The sequence below is a fragment of the Bombus affinis genome, chromosome 1 (genome assembly GCF_024516045.1).
Source record: "Bombus affinis isolate iyBomAffi1 chromosome 1, iyBomAffi1.2, whole genome shotgun sequence".
Lineage (NCBI taxonomy): Eukaryota > Metazoa > Arthropoda > Insecta > Hymenoptera > Apidae > Bombus > Bombus affinis.
In genome coordinates, this window is record NC_066344.1 from 2,573,256 (window position 1) to 2,585,984 (window position 12,729).

Sequence of the window (12,729 nt, forward strand, 5' to 3'; positions counted from 1 at the left end):
TGCAACCTGAAATCCATCAACGCGTGCGTTTCACAAGGAGCCATTCATTCCTCCTTGCTAGGAGGAGTTATAAGTTCACGTATGCGAAGTACGTTCTCGGTCGAAAGTCTTGAAAGACCAGATTTAACGAAATAATACTCTCAATGTAAATACTGATTTTTAATGGAATTTTTATATTCCTCGTTTGGTTACGAACGACTAAAATCAAATTAATGAAATTAATTTGAATTAACATCGATTAAAATCAAAAGTTTGAATTGACTTGGGCTGTTTGATTTGCGGTTATTTAACTTTAATTTATATTTCATGTTTTATGTGATAGAAATTAAGTAATTCAAATAATCTCTTCAGGGCTAACTATGCTGTAACATGATTGAGGATTAATATTGGGTTGTCCGAAAAGTTTCTTTTTTTTTATAAGAAAATTACAGACGCACAATGTTTTTTGTTTTGTATTAGTTTATTGAATTAAGCACGAACGTAATAATAGAAATAGAACGAAATGGATCATACCTAAATCAATAAAATAATATAAAACAGAAATTGTTGTTCATCACCTTATGAAACGAAAGAAACTTTTCGGACAACCTAATACAACTACTAGGTTTTGATAAGACCTATGATTGATATTAAATGTACAATTAAATATTATTTAAGTATTGTTAAACACTAAATTTTATTGTAATCGAATATTTAGATGATATCTATGAGAAATCTGAACGTACAAAGACGTACGCCAAGATATTAAAAAATCCCACAATATTAAAAAATTCAAAAAAATCTCTACGTAGCTTCCATTCTTTTCACCACGTTTCTGACCTTATTAATATTCATCAGCTCTCGAATCTACCGAAATAAAGAACACATCATTAGCTTAACATTTCCTTATCACTAAAAATGCCAGACGAGATAAAATTTCTCCGTATCTCTGCCACCAATTATCAAAATTATTGCAAATTAATTCAAGGAATCATCTCCAGCTTTATAAACAAAGACGCGCATACGTATATGCGTTTAATGCAGATAAAACCGAAGAGACGCTGAAGAAAAGAAAGATCGGTACCATTCTCGTTTGAGACAAGGAAGATGGGGGCGAGAGAGGGACAAAGACAGACGAAAACAGAAAAAAACGCACGAAGAAGCGAGAGTGAGCGAGTGACTGAGAGAGAGAGAGAGAGAGAGAGAGAGAGAGAGAGAGAGAGAGAGAGAGAAGGACGTAACGTGGTCGGATAACCGCGGGATCCTATTTTTGCATCCAGATGGGGATCGCGTTACCGTGAGCCATTTTAGGAGCAACTATCTTTGCGCGGCGCCCAGCGCCGCGACGCGTCTCCACCGGCCGGACTACATGCACCTCGACCAATCGCCGTGGACGTTACGCAAAGCCAGTCACTGACCAAAATAAAACAGCTCCAAACGATGTTATCCCGCCCCTTCTAACCCTCCTTGTCCTTATAGTTGAGCATCTTTCTCTCTTTCTTAGCGGTTGGACAGTCTCTCTGTCTTTGAAAATATTTATAAATGTTTATTGCAAACGACAGTGAAACGTGGGTGGAGTGAATTTACTCGAAGAAAAGACTCCTATGGTTTCGATGAATGTTTAACATGGTGGGATATTCGAGGGTTACTTTTCGTGTTTTTCGTTCATGGTCGATGTAGGTTGATGGTGGTGTCATCATTTTCTGCCTGTTCCTCGGTTGACTGATCGATTGTTGGGTCAGGTTATTGTTTACGACCTCGACTGACAGCCGCTGACGTCTCGATCAGCTGATTTCGAGGGGCGATGCTGTTCTTTTGAATGGTAGGAAGAGCCTCGGTTCTTCGCTTAGCTTCGGTTTACCGAGGTTTCGCTATTGTTGGGCAAGTGACCATGCGTGTCATTCAGATACGTAGGTGAAGAGAATTTTTTAAAGAAGCTGATCTGCCGAGGTTTGAACATGGTTAAATCGTTATGCAAATTATTTCGTAATATTTTGATGGAGGAAGAGGAATTTTTTACGTTTTATGTATATTTAACGTAAAATTCGTAATTTTGTATATGGATTTCTATGTGTTTGTATGTGCGTACGTGCTATGTAGGTGATGCTTGATACAAAAAATAGTAAATAGATGAAAGAGAAGGTTTCTTTCTAAAGAATAAACTTTTAAACTGATGTATATAACTATGTACCAAGTTAGTTTCGTCTTTGATTGAAATATATGAAATCTGCGAACGGAAAGGGACTTTTTAAGGGCTGATTCGTTTGATATACATTTAACACGAAGCGAATAATTTTCCTCTGGCAACTTTTGTGCCCTGATTCATATTCACGTTGAAACTTAATTTCGTATTTAATTGAAAATATAATAGAAATAGGCGAAGGGAAAGAGTTCCTTTTTGATTTTAAATTTGACGTTTGATCGAAGTACATACTTCTATGTAAGTACTCGTATGCAGATATCTATGCGCTTTACGCTATTAAGTAGTTATTCTTAGGTAGGTGCGATCTCTTTAAGTTAGGTACAGTTAGCAGGAAGTGACGTGGCTGATTAATTGACATCTGGATGGGCGCTTTAACTTCTAGGCTGGTAATTATATAGATGCTTAGTTAAATCAGTAAAATTGGTTTGCACTGTAGAAAAACACTTTGCAAGACATTGTTTATTATTATTTTTATCATAACGAGCTAGTTAAAAATCCCAAGCACAAAGAGAATATGTATATGAATGTAAATTATACGGCTGTAAAATAAAAATGTAGTTCACTCGAGTAAAGGTGTCAGAATATATTTGAATTCATTTTAGAGTCTGTTAGATTAATCACTAATTAGCAGTATCAAAATCAAATTTTTCGATAGAAACTAGAGGGAAATCGAACTTAGAGCATCGTGATAAACATCCGATTTAGTTGCTAATTGTAACCTATTAATATATATATATTCATCTTAACATCATCTGTGACCTAATCTAAAACTCGAGCATAAATAAATCCATGAATTTAACATCGTATATATATAACGAATAAATCAGTTCATTCAAGTTGGATATCCTACAACTCGTTGCAACTTTTTCTAGGTTCTACATTACTCCCATTACGGTATAACTACATACAGTATACTAATCGAAATAAATTTATGCAACAATTAATGCAACCAATATGAAATAACTCGTATACTGACCATCCATCGATTATATAAAATTTGAATTCAATCCAAGTGTAAATTTTATTTCTCGTTAAAATGTTCTCTGGTATCCAAAACGAATCACGTAAATGACTTCCTTTTTAGTCGAAAGTAAAGGAAGGTTTAATTAGGCCCGTTCTTCCGTCTTCGTGAACACGATATAAATAAATCTTGCAAAGTGTATGCAACCAAGCGTTTCGCCATATTTATTAAACAAGCTGCGTCTCATCGACTCGTTAATGGATCGGTAACTGTTCAAAATTAACGATCGGAACGGCTTCATTTGCAACGTTTCGCTGATTGTAACTTGGCGTTACGCGAAGACCTTAGGTGCCGCTTTATTAATAACGATGATTTAGCATCTCGTCATCAACAGCTGACTTTGTCACGGCTTTCATCGATTACGAATTTCTTAGCATCGTCGGCAGCTTTTCGCATGCAATTTCGTGCGTCCCACGCGCGACCTGTATTCTTTTTAAACATGATACCGCCGTTGGCACTCTTCGAATTCGACTATGCGTGATAGACAGAAGTCTGTGTTGGCACACCACGAGTCAATGTCGAGTGCATTGAAGGAACAATAAAGGAAAGATTATCCGTCCGTTGACATTGGTCTGGGACAGAGCAATTTAGCAAATTTTTAGAAGCCACGAACACGCAGTATATCGCGGACATGGCTGTTCCTCGAGGATTATTGATGGTTTCAGCGTTATTGGGGTTAATAATTAAAGGCAATTTTAAATCGTAGTTTTTTAATATCCGACGGTTTTGGAGAATTTTCATCGAGTGTTAGAAAGATCGATTTAAAATTCGTTGCAGGTGATAATTCACGAGAAATTTAGAACGAGTCGAAAAATAAATTTTTATTGCTGAAAACGAATTGAAGATGTTCGCAGGATCTCGAAATGGCTGAGCCAGAATTTGTTACGGATGACGATTAAGGGAAATGAAGTCACGACTGCTCGTGATTCGAAGATCTTGAAAACGTTTCGTTGGGTTACACAATGATTAATGCAAAAATTACAATGCAACATTTTCTTATCTTTATGAAACTTTTTATATACAAATACCCATTTTATCTGCATCAGAATATGAAAAAATTATCTCGAATTATCAAAGACTTACTAACAAATACTCCAGTTTATACAACGTACTGATACTAATTCGTAACTAATTTTAGTAAACAAGCAAATCAGTTGAACCCTAGCACGTTCATTAACTATCAAAAACTGCAAATACTCTTCATAATAAATATCTGTTCCTACTCGAATTAAAAAGAGATTCACAAGGATAACGTCAACAACGTTATCTGTTCAGCAACTGCTCTTTCTTATCGGTAATTTCGAACTGTAAATATTTGAAGTTTTGTTAAGATCGAGACGTAGATGACAGTCTTTTCGATCTGATACTCGTAAGCTCGTCATCCTCAATCATCCAAGAAATCGTATTTTCTACGAAAGAAAGGTCGAAGAATCGTGATGGTAATCATGCGCCGTTTCACGTCAACATGTTTATAAACCCAACTAATTGTCTTCGTGCCCTTGCCAAGCGGTAATTGCATCCGTAAAGCTCTCAAGAATCTCTCTTGTTAAACGCTCGAGCATCGTTACGATCGTGAATCAGCCGCAAAGTTATACACGTCCGATATTTTTGGTTTGGAAGTGGAGTTCGAGCTACTTTTCATCGGCCACGAAAATGAGACAGCTGAAACTTATCGACCTTCTGATAAAATTTAGACGGCGGAAAAATTGCTGGACACCAACGAGCGCGAGACGAGTGAACCAGACTTTCGGCGAAATCTGCCAGGACAGCTCGCGCTCGTCGAAAACGAGTCGATGCGACGCGTCTCATTTTCTCGTTACGCAACTTTCATATTTGCCTTGTGAATTCCGAACGTTTCGCGTTGTTCGGAAATTATAGTCAGATTTCTTATCGAATCCTCCGCTTAAATTTCGCTACATTCGACGAATTTTTTAATTTAATTCAAATGACTAGAAATACGATTTAGGTGTCAACCCTTTTTCGTATAATATCGAATTGTGACCTAGATATCAGCCCTTTGTGTGATTAGCCCCTTATAATGTGGAATTGCATATGCAACAGGGATCGTAATTTTGATTCGATAGAGACAAGTTTTGTTACATGCAAATAGAAATTTTATGCTCTTAGCGTCATGGAGAAATATTCTATTTTTTTATTTTAAATTCAGATATTTTTTTTTATATCTGCACGATATATATTATGATATTTTGTGCAATGTTGTTTAATTTAGTTTTTATAAAAGTAACGTATCATTGGGCATTTTGATACAATTTAAAAAATAGCCGTAAAAATAACAGACAAATGCAATGGATGAATTGTGAGCTTAACTTTTCACTTTGCATTTTAACTCAACAGAGATGCAGTATGTGAGAAGTGGTATGAGAGATTTTTCGCTGACATTTTTGGCTTCCTATCAAGACATACGTCATGTACCTAAGTGGACGTAAGAAGTTCGATATTCAAAAAGAACAGCAATTACTCGATCGGATATTTCAATCTTCAGAAATGAAGGACACGTTTCATTCATGAAAATATAAAATTAATAGCACGGAATACTCTTCAAACCTAATGTTCACGACAAAATTCATTTCGCATTCAAACGTCACATTTTTCAACTGAGAATCATTAAAAATAAAATACGTATAAATATCTCGATATTATAATTTGGCACTGTGTTACATCAGAAAATAGTTAAAATTAACTTAGGCATTTTCCAAAGAAAATAATAACAGTATAGATTAGTGCTCTATTTATATTCTGAATAATAACGCAAAGAAAATTACCTTCGTTAATATTCCATTATCCAAATGCTATAATTTACCTATTAACAGTTGTACTCGAACAAAACTTTATCAAGGTAATTTCCAATTTCAATTCTTTTCCATATCGTGCGTACATAAATTCATTCGATCAAGTCTATTCAGAAGATTCATTAATGCGAACGTAACCGAATAATAAATGTTCGCCTTTGTATATCGCGGCTTCATGAAGCCATCTCACAGTTAAATAATGCGCGATTAACGCGCTTAACGTTAGTTACGTCCCAAGGAAACCGACGTGTACAAGTCAGCGAATATCGTCGATAGCTATGATTTCTATTAAACGATGAAGGCGCAGTTGGCAAAGGTATTGCGGCGGAACTGTTTCGAACGCCGTAAACCGTACGTATTTAAATTCATAGTCGTGACTATAACCGTGACTCGTGGAAAATTACGTTACTTTCTTTACGGTTGTTCCTGCCGCGTGACCGGCGGAAGAAATGCGCAGCCACTTGAAAATTCTTACATCAAACGCGCGCACGCTCGTTCTCCATCTTCCCCTCTACGCGAGACGTTTCTCACAATCGCATTCGCGAAAAAGGTACGTAGGAGTGTTGCATGAAATATCGTCCAATTTCGAGATAAAATTTCATGAATGTATAGGATTATGCATGTAGCTTAGTTTAAAATATACGTCAGCTGAAATGATGTTCGTTTCGTATATTACGCGAAGTTCGACGTGCAATGTCTGTCTTGATTTTTGTATTAGAAATTATGTTGTATACGTATATTTATATGTGTGCATGTTTATTATTTTTCGTTTCATAGGCAAGTTCGTTATTTCTGGAATGAAATTACGTATCTGTTTTAATAAAATGTGTAACAGGAAACGTTTAATAAAACGATAGAGCTTGGTAAAATGGAATGCAAAGAGATTAAGATTTTTCCCGAGTATACATAATTCATTTGGATAAATAATCTACGAATTGTAATTTAGAGGAAAAGTGGAATAAATTTTATGGCTTTAGCACGTATTTAATACGAACGAATTTCAAGTAGCACTTATTTTGAAGCACTCTGTATACGCAAATCCACGATGGAATAAATTCCTGTCATTTCTTATTAGTCCAAATTTATTATCATCTTCTAAATTATTACTTTTGATTTTTATATGCTTTACGACCTTCGTTATAAATTCCTGATATGCAGAAAATATTTCACGGTATATATGCTACGATGCAATATCTACACCAGTATATAATTCATAAGTCGTTGGCCACTTATCGTTAGTGTACTTAGACTAGAAATAAACGAATGATGTAGTTATATAACAACGTTGACACTCGTCGACTGTGTTAAAAGAACAATTAAATTATATCGCGTTTTCGATCTATTTTAAATCAACAGATTTCGTTCTTCCGATCGAATCTTTCAACCCATTAACCGAACTATTCTCTAACAAGAAATCTTTACGATCATAAAAACAGCAACGAATAGATCGATTTTAATCCTTGCAGATGCATATAATTCATGTTCATCGAAGTGGAAAGGCAAGCGAAAGAAATAGGAGACTCGCGAATAAAGAAATCCTATTCGAAAAATAAAAAAAGACTCTTAACCAACATCGTTAATAACTTGACCTACATCCAAAAAAAAAAAAACAACTATTTCTTCTAACTAACGAGAAAATATACAAAATCTGCTAGCACAAAAGAAAATCACACGAACGATATTAAAAGCTTTCCCCAACCCGAGGCATCGATCGCATCGAAACACGATTCTTCAATTTAGAAAGCGACAGTAGCCACGAATCTATTGTTCGAGCGGTACATGCAAAAGCAAGGTCGAGGATCGTGGGCGTATTCGAAAGAAGTGGGCATTAATGCTTCTATTGCGGTGATTAAACCGACGAAAATATTCCGAGTGCCAGGCGACCAGGCCTTATTTCGGCCAAGTGATTCATGGGGAACGACAAACACGTTCTAAAACCCTTCCATCGCTTTATTCTTTTGTCCCTCGGTGCAAAACAGACCTTAATTCCTCCTTCTTTTCCTTTTTCCCCTCGTGTATCTGGCAACTTCTCGATTTTCGCATGGAATCGCGCAATAAACACAAACGTAACAGCAACGCAACGGTATTTTCATCCCCCATATTGGAACGCCTCCAACCTTGTGTACCTTGGAACTCGCGTAAATTGCCATTTCACCGAGACGCGTTCCATCAATTATCCGTTGCTTAGAATAACGATCCTCCTTCGAGACTCTTAGGCTGCGTGTAATTTAGGTTCGAGAATGTTTCGAAAGAGTTGGAAACGCGAAGGGCAAGTTTCGTACGGTTTCGTATCCTTTGAGGGAAGTTTCGTTGACGTTTTGTTGCCGGCCTGTCAACTCGTTTCCAACAACGTGCGTCAGCGCTCGTATTTGCAGTTCGAGGGTTCAAAGCGAGACTGCTGCACCGTGTTAGGGTTGTTGGAATAATGCGAGCAATATTTTCGTCTTGACAGGAAGTGTACACTACTCGGCAAAAGTTCCGAATCGCTGCGTATTTCGTAGAAACGCGAGTTCCAAGAATTTACGGGAAACCAGCTTACAGTTGTATTGCCGTGGAAAATCTTTTTGGCAGAAGTTTGTCGAAACGAAGGACATTGCTGTCGATATTCGAGTTAGCAACATAGTTAGCGCGAGATTTATTATTGACACGGATAGCATCAAAATTTTGGTATTTTAATGGAAATTTGACGATACTGTGTCGTAACAAGTAAAGTAAATGAAATGGATGTAAAATACGTAACTTCGTTTCTTTCGTGGAAGATTGTTAAATGTTGGAAAATGATATCTCTGTGAATTTATAAAATGATTTTTACTGAAATTAAAAGGGAATGTTTTGTGTTGTTGTTTATTAATTGTCGTCTTGCAATGTCTCTGCGTCGATGAATGCTCAATGGTCATTAGTTTCAAGGTAACGGTTAGCCTTGAAACCTCTGTTATTTGTTTTTTTAACATTCTATTGAACTCAGTTCAAGTAAATATTTCAATATGTTGATCTGGACTGTTATAATCATCTGTAATCCAAGAAAATCGCTCGAATGTTAAATATGCAAAATTGATTACGTAACAGTCGACACATTTGTCCACGATCGACAAACAATTACCACGCTCATCGAAAGATACGTATTCATTTGAGAGTATAGTCATTCAGAGTATTATCGTTGTTGGACCGAGTATGTTGATGCAATTTCATCTCTTTGTGAATATAATAGAAATTTCTTCCACCTACTAAATATTATAATAAATACCTTATTTTGGATATTTTTCAGGTATATTTTTATATATCTGGATTTCGTGTCAACAGATCTGTAGTCTATTAATGATACTCCATTATATATATGTGTGTGTGTGTTTAGAGATAATTCATTCATACTATTACGTTATGATTGAATAATAAGTTCGTTCATCTTTTCTACTATCGTATAGATTCTGAAAAATGTAATAAAAATTATTTGAAAAATATAAAAATACAGCTGTGCAAATATTTTTCAATATGCTGTACGGAATTTTGAGTTCGAATTTTTGAGTGAGTTTGTTTCCAGTGGTGGGCAGGCCCATTCCCTTCTTTAAGAAATTCCGAATCGCGTGTCCTCCCCGAGCTGTAAACCTAATGACTCCGAGGTCAGGTAAAAAACCCCGGGGAAAGATCAGCTGGAAGGGCACGATGGACAGACGAAACCCAACGGCTGGTAGAGAGAATCAGCAACGTAGGAGGACAGTTCATCATTAGGCATCGTACCGTGCGGTTGAAATACTTTACTCTCAACGAGATCTTACCACCGCTGTGTTCATAACATCAAACGTTACTTCATACAACAAGTACAAATACAGTGCTAGATTACTCTAACACTCGATCTATTAAAACTCTTCCACCTTGATCGTTAAGTCATTCGAGGTACGCGATATCGACCGATCGGTTTGACCTGACCGGTTGCCCTTTAGTCGAGAATTCGCAACATATGCGTTTATGAAATTAGTTACTAAATATTTATTTAACAAAATATGAACTTGTGTGACTCCATTTAATATATAACATATATAATGGAATAATATAAACAATAAATTATAATTATGAATATTATCAATAGATTCCAATTTATATTAATATTCTATCGTTAATTATATCCATACTTCAATCACAACCACTACTCTAAAAAGCAACAATCTCTTATAAAAAATCTCTCAAATGAACACACATCTATCTTAAATACCAAATGGTGGACTTTTAAAGTTCTCAAAGAAATTCCTAAAGAAGGTAAAAATTCTCCCTTTCAGCAATTCGATTTTCCCCCAATGTTCTAGCTACTCTCAATTAGTTAAAGATTATCGAAGAGCACGAATCTCGAGGTAACGAGCGCTAGTGAGATGGGTTCCCCGTGGAAAGTGTGTCTGGCCGAATTTAGAAGCCGCATTTTTTCCCTCTGTTCGTCTCTGTTCCTCCGAGGAAGGAAGGAGAGCACAGACGGCACGCAATCCACGGGCCAATGACAGATATGCCAGCGACGAACGAGCCAGAGGGTCAGACTGGCTGCGATTTTGACAGCTGCCGCGGCAGCGTCTTTGGTTTTTACGCGATCCATGGCCACCCTCTTCGAGGAGGGCGACCCTTAACGAGAGGGACGAAACGTTTATGCGGCGCGCGTGCAGGAATTTTCGAAACGTTGGCGTCGAACAACGTGGAAAACTTCTATCTTTAGAGCTCGCGCAGGGGCGGTGCTGTCGCTCGAAAATAGAATATTCGTCGAGGGGATATAGCCTCTGCTAAGAAATCCGACGGTTCCTCCGATTTATTTTCCTACTTCCTTTTTGTTTGTTTCGTTCGCACTGGCCGAATAATTCAAAAGTTATCAGAATCTGTCTCCCGCTTTTCAATTCGTTGAGGAAGAGAAAACGTGAAGGAAAATAGAAAAGGTTAAAAAATGGCGGAGGAACTTTCTTTGTTTCGTTCGTCTGCCAAATGAATAGAAAAGAAGCTTAAAATACGTAATTAAAAAAAAAAAAGGAAATTGAAAGCAGGAAACTTTTGCAATATTCAAAATTCGAATACAGAACATTGGATTTAAGTTTCTCTTATCTATCAATGAAAGTAGAATTCTTTTGTTTTTAGAAAATAGAATGCTATTGAAGAGGGTATGGCCTAAATTCGACAAACTATCTGTCAATACGCGATCATACGCATGCAAACTAGATTCCTGCGAAGCTATAACTTCGTTAAACGAATCGCGAAATTAAAAAATTGTTAATTGTTTAATTTTCGTAATAACGGTATGAACCTGTTCGAATGATTCTAATGGCTGATTCCACGCGATTTCAAAAGTCTCAAATTCTTTCCACTTCGAGGACGAGCTAAGGAATGAATTCTTTCGACAGGTTTCGAAAGTGGAGCAGATTTCGTGATAATCGTGATCGATAAATCATCACCGAACTGACCTCTCTGCTGACTGGTGATCTGCTGCCGAGTGACCTGTCGTTCGGTCCTCTGTTGCATGTATTGGTGTTGTTGCTGTTGTTGGGTAACAGTTTGCTGCTGCTGCTGCTGCTGATGCATCATCGTTTGCTGTTGCTGCTGCTGTTGCGGCTGCTGTTGTGACGGTTGTCGCTTCATCTTGGATCAATCGAATTAATCCAAGTCGTTGAGGATCGATTATTTCGGTCGATTCTTCGTGGATCGGTCACAAAAATTTTACGCGAAAGGGCTTGAATAATCTCGCCCCACGCTCTTCTTTCTTCTTTCTTTTTACTCCCGTCAACCGAGTTTAAAATACGAAGAACGTCGTATAAAACTTCCCTCACTGGCCACTCAACAACAACAAAAAAATAAAAATCAGAGAAAACAGGTGAAAATTGAAAACCGAGAAAAAACAGATCCAAGGATTATTATCCTTGTTATCCTCGTGTCACTCGCGATTACTCGATTCGAAATAATCCTCTTCTATAACGTGTCTCTCTGGTTCGCCGCTAACTAGAAATCGTTTTCTTCTTCTTCTTCTTCTTTAATCTCTTCTTTTTCTCCTTTAATTATTTAATCCTCGTATTTTCGCTAATGCTTCTAGCTTGCTTCGTATTATACTTCTTCGTATGTGCTGCCTGAGGCCGCGGCTCACTCCAGTCGGCAGAAGTCAAGTCATCATCAAAAAGTCTTGTCCCCGAGACTCTTTAAACCAAGACGTCGGTCGAATGCGAATTGCCGGCTGATGCCGCTGCGGAAAACGAACACGGCCTTCCACGAGGACGTGGGGCGAATTGGTGGGAGGGGGGAGTTTTAGATCTGTTTAGGGAAAGGGGTGGGGACGTGGAGCGTCTCGACGCGGGCGACGATGCGCGAGAAGAACGAGGACGGAGCGATTGAAATTTTTCACACCCTCGTCACACCGAGAGATTAATCGTACCCTGTAGAAACAGACCCTCCCTTTTCACTTTGCTTTCCTAATTCTTCTTCCTCTTTCTCCCTTTTTTTTTTATATCTTCTCCCTCTTCTTTCCTTTCTTTGAATGGAAATCATCACCAAAAATAACAGTTATTTTTAAAGTTTTCAAGTCAAATGTCATCGAGACAAAGATAACTTTCGTTTAGATGAAAGACGATGATTAGTAAATCTTAGAGATTTTTCGAAAAGTGGGATGATCGAGATATATTAATTTTTAAGTAACTAAAAAAAAATTGTTCCCCATTGATAATAGTTAACCGAGAGCAAAACATATTTTCATCGCTCGTAATTTT

The 12,729-nt window shown here is 37.2% G+C and overlaps 1 protein-coding gene and 1 long non-coding RNA gene across 3 annotated transcripts in view; one reads left to right on the plus strand and one right to left on the minus strand.

Moving 5' to 3' along the window:
- LOC126923947 (titin) overlaps positions 1–12,729 on the minus strand; it is a 239,916-nt gene that overhangs the window by 118,669 nt on the left and 108,518 nt on the right. Inside the window, exon 1 of one of the 2 annotated variants that reach the window (XM_050738320.1) lies at positions 11,440–12,271. The exons of the other annotated variant lie outside the window; for it this stretch is intronic. Coding sequence (XP_050594277.1) covers positions 11,440–11,614 — 175 coding nt within the window. The 5' untranslated portion in view covers positions 11,615–12,271. Of the gene's footprint in view, positions 1–11,439; positions 12,272–12,729 lie in introns of those variants that run through there. 2 annotated transcript variants of the gene reach the window in all.
- The window catches only part of LOC126916428 (uncharacterized), a 109,995-nt gene continuing 103,353 nt past the window's right edge, over positions 6,088–12,729 (plus strand). Inside the window, exon 1 of the long non-coding RNA XR_007710556.1 lies at positions 6,088–6,563. This is a non-coding gene — a long non-coding RNA (uncharacterized LOC126916428). The remainder of the gene's footprint in view (positions 6,564–12,729) is intronic.